This window comes from Papilio polytes, unplaced genomic scaffold, assembly GCF_000836215.1.
Source record: "Papilio polytes unplaced genomic scaffold, Ppol_1.0 DF823824.1, whole genome shotgun sequence".
NCBI lineage: Eukaryota > Metazoa > Arthropoda > Insecta > Lepidoptera > Papilionidae > Papilio > Papilio polytes.
Window position 1 is genome coordinate 190,093 of NW_013525380.1, and position 3,960 is coordinate 194,052.

The window sequence follows — 3,960 nt, forward strand, 5'->3', positions numbered from 1 at the left end:
CTTCGACAACAGTTGACGATTTTTGAAGTATGAATTCCGAAGATTTAGTATCCTTTTTAGTGTTTAAAAACACTTCTTAAATTCTTAAATATTATGGACATCAATGGTCTATTTTACACTTTAGTATATACCATATTTTTAAATACAGAGAATAAAAAATGCTGCCGACAAATTCAAGGAATCCCATCAACCGGATTATGAAGACAGGTTCATGAAGAATGCCGATGGAATCGAACGAGTGCATAATCATAATACTGCCTACCCCAAACTTAGAGACGAGTTGGACAGACGACGGTCCCTCACCAAGGTAAAGCGAAGCAAAAGGTATTCTTGTTTCCACTGCCGAAACATACACTAACTAACTTACGTTACAGAAAATATAGATTTCTATTTGACGTGGTCCAGACACACCTTTCGTTTCTTCTACATTCAAAATACGATATAAAGTCGGTTCCATGTCCTTAAACTCTAGTACCTATTTTAATTTCAGAGTTACGATTTGTATGGTACAAGTCCTTTCTAAACGTTCTTAGCCCATCTCAGTGATTTATAAACTAAAGAGATTTAAATTTATAGATCGGACTTTCGAAATTTCACTATAAACTTGAATAGTCGTAAACAATAAATGATATGTCTAGTGTAGTCGATTTCAGTGCTGACGTTAGTCTAATTTAGGGGTAGGGTGCTGAGCAGAAAAGGAGGTTACCATTTAAAAAAATATAAATAAAACATAGTAAATACAGTTTCACAGGTACTTTCTATGATAGGTACTATATCAGTTGTCAAGTTTAGTGCCATCTCGTGCATTGGCATGTAATAAAACATTTTACAAAATTACTAGCTGTTCCCATGCGGCTTATGAAATTATGAAAATTTTATTTTATTGTTTACATTTGTCAAACTATCAAAATGACATGACTTGATGAAAATCTGGCTTTCTTGATCTTGGCTACAACTTATGGTCTCTTTCCCACATTAATTTATCCAAAATATTTACCCCCTAAGTTCAATGGCGTGAAAATATGTAGCCTAGGTTTAGGGCTTTTTATTAAAAGAAGAATTATTCAAAAATATGCTGTAATTGACATCTTAGGCAACAAAGAAGGTGTGTTTACGCTTTATTATAATAGTATAGATAATAACCTCCATCACTTTTATAAAATAAACTAAACATATTATGACACCTATTGACAAAAAATTTTATGTAATTAATTATATTGACATGGGGTTTTGAGAGCGTTAAGATTATGTGAAAAATCTCAAGTGAAATGTCAACTGTGCCTTCTCTATATATTGTTTGAATCTCTGGTCGACACAGTTGTGTGAATTACAGTCTCACATAAGCTTGTTGATTCCCTCCGAAGGTGGTTGAAAAGACGGTGTAGAAAGCTCGGCAAGGTGCTAGTAATACTAAAACCCTAACACTATAGTAGATTGTAGCTACAATAACGAGTGCTTCTATTTCAGAACCGGGTTATGCAGAATGGAAGGTATTGTATTTTGTGTGACACAGATATAACAAAGAACGGACTTATTGGCAGACATGACAGCTGGTGAGCCTGTCGTTGTCTTTGTTAGAAATTGACTAAAACGATGATTCCTCCGATCGTGCATGTTTTTAACGCCTAGCCAAATTGTAAAGTTACTAGCTATTGCCCGCGACTTCGTCCGCGTGGTATTAGAAAACATACGAACTATATAAATAACAAAAAGCTACGTATCCCTCGGGAACCGGACCTTTCTCAGGGATGAACTTTATCCCATGTGTACTCCAGACTTTGTTTTATATCTGCGCCAAATTTCAATAAGATTTGTTGAACCGTTGCAAAATAATCGAGTAAATAAAAAAAAACTAAATTAATGAATCCCACGGGAACCGTAACTATTCCCGGGATAAAAAGTAGCCTATGTGTTCTTCCAGACTATGCTCTAAACCTGTGCCATATTTCATGGAGCAACCGTTTAGGCTACAAACGCTAACAAACATTCATCCATCCATCCATCTAAACTTTCGCATTTATCATACCCATACTTATATGATATTATAAATGCGAAAGTTTAGATGGATGGATGTTTGATAGAGTTTGTAGCCTAAACGGCTGAACGGATTTCAATGAAATTTGGTATAGATGCAGAGAATAGTCTGAAAGAACACATAGGCTATTCATTTTAAATTTTTTAATTCCACGCGAGCTGAGACGCGGACGAAAGCAAGTTGTTCATAAATTGACTTATTTGTATAGTATTTCGACAACATCAAAAGGTTACTCGATTTGAACGTCGATTTGTTCAAATTAAATTGCCACAACACGCCGCTTGTTGACTTTATCTGTATTTTGACTCTTTACAATTTGACTACGGACAAACGGGCCCCACGATAGGTCGGTGAAATATAGTTTCGTAACTCTCGAATAAACGGCCAGTTGGACTGAAAAATCTTCACTTTAGAAAAGCTGATAGGTTTGCTGATAGTAATTCCATTTGCCTTGTTATTATTTGATGTTGAAAAATATGGGGACTTTATTTTATGGTATTTAAAAGGAATAATTTACGTGATTTTCTCCTTGTTTCAGGTGGCAGTGCCCAATCTGCCAAATAAGCGTGATGGCACTCATAATATGTTTAATACTAGCGCTAGGGGTAAAGAATTGAAACGGAAAAAATCGAAAACTAAAAGAAAATACGAAAGGAAACCGAAAATAAAAATCGATAAAGTCAAAACAAAGACTATAACAAAACCGAAATGCAATCATAAAAAAGGTAACGTTCGAAATTTGAAATGCGTCTGTCAGTTGATAAAGGCGCGGAATAAGAAGGATGTGGAAAATTCTAGACGTCAGAAGAAAGATTTGAAGAAAAAGTATCAGAGTTTAGATATGGATTTGGATATTGAACAAAATATGTTTTTGAAAAACGATAAAAAAACAGATTCTAAAGAGGATTTGGGATACAAAGATCCTGATACCAGCGATCCATCGATTAGTACGTTTGCGAGTTTTCCATCGACAAATCACGAACCACAGATATAAAATACCAGAGATAATTTCTTATTTCTTTTAATAACGAATTCTACAGTACATGTTATTGTGCATTTTTGACTATTTTGATGTTTAAAAATTAAAGATTACGTTTTTATTAAGTATTTTAATATTGCAAAGACTTGATATTTTTTAATTTTTTCGTGCTAAACCAATTTAACTGTACAGTAGCACTGTAGTTAAACCTGAAGTGCGAAGCGGGTCTAATACATTAAAAAAATCAAACAATAAAATGGGAACCAACTGCAAGCACTACCTGTCGGATAAAAAAAGAATTATCAAAATCGGTCCATAAAAAAAACATAAAGACGAATCGAGTTCCTCCTTTTGAGAAGTCGGTCAAAAATAGGAATCAAATGACAACTCATTCATTTAAATAGATCTAGCCTCTACTACTGGGGCTAGTACGAAAATTTGCGAGATTGTATTCGTAACAGTAGTAGGTTTCTGCGGCGCCTCTACCGAATGTAAAACAACGCCAAATCTCATACAAAAGCTCAAATTATTATTACTTTTATGTCTGTGGAGAATTTTTATAATTATGTCCGTGATCAATTTCTAGTTCTATTTTGCCCACTCTTTTATACTAATACTCGCTGTTCACCTGCGACTTCATCCGCATGAAATTATGAAAATTTTATTTTATTGTTTACATGTGTCCTTGATGTTGGCAGCAATGGTCTCTTTCCCGCATTAGGGTTTTTACCCAAAATATTTACCCCCTAAGTTTAATGGCGTGGAAATACATAGCCTAAAGCGTGACGTAAGTGTATGGCTTTTCATTACAATAAGAATTATTCAAAAATATGCTGTAATTGCTGACATCTTAGGAAACAAAGAAGTGTGTGTTTACGCTTTATTATAATAGTATAGATTATAGGGAAAGATTTGTATTTGTGTATGTATTGAAATAACTAACTCA

The 3,960-nt window shown here is 34.2% G+C and overlaps 1 protein-coding gene across 4 annotated transcripts in view; it reads left to right on the forward strand.

The window, feature by feature from the left end:
• LOC106103298 overlaps positions 1 to 3,139 on the forward strand; it is a 5,925-nt gene extending 2,786 nt beyond the window's left edge. For 2 of the 4 annotated variants that reach the window (XM_013283029.1, XM_013283030.1), the window contains 2 exons: positions 149 to 307; positions 2,574 to 3,139. In XM_013283029.1, coding sequence (XP_013138483.1) covers positions 149 to 307; positions 2,574 to 3,029 — 615 coding nt within the window. In that variant the 3' untranslated portion in view covers positions 3,030 to 3,139. Of the gene's footprint in view, positions 1 to 148; positions 325 to 1,467; positions 1,554 to 2,573 lie in introns of all 4 variants that reach the window. The other 2 variants (XM_013283031.1, XM_013283032.1) reach the window with 2 other exon arrangements.
• The last annotated feature ends 821 nt before the right edge of the window (positions 3,140 to 3,960 follow it).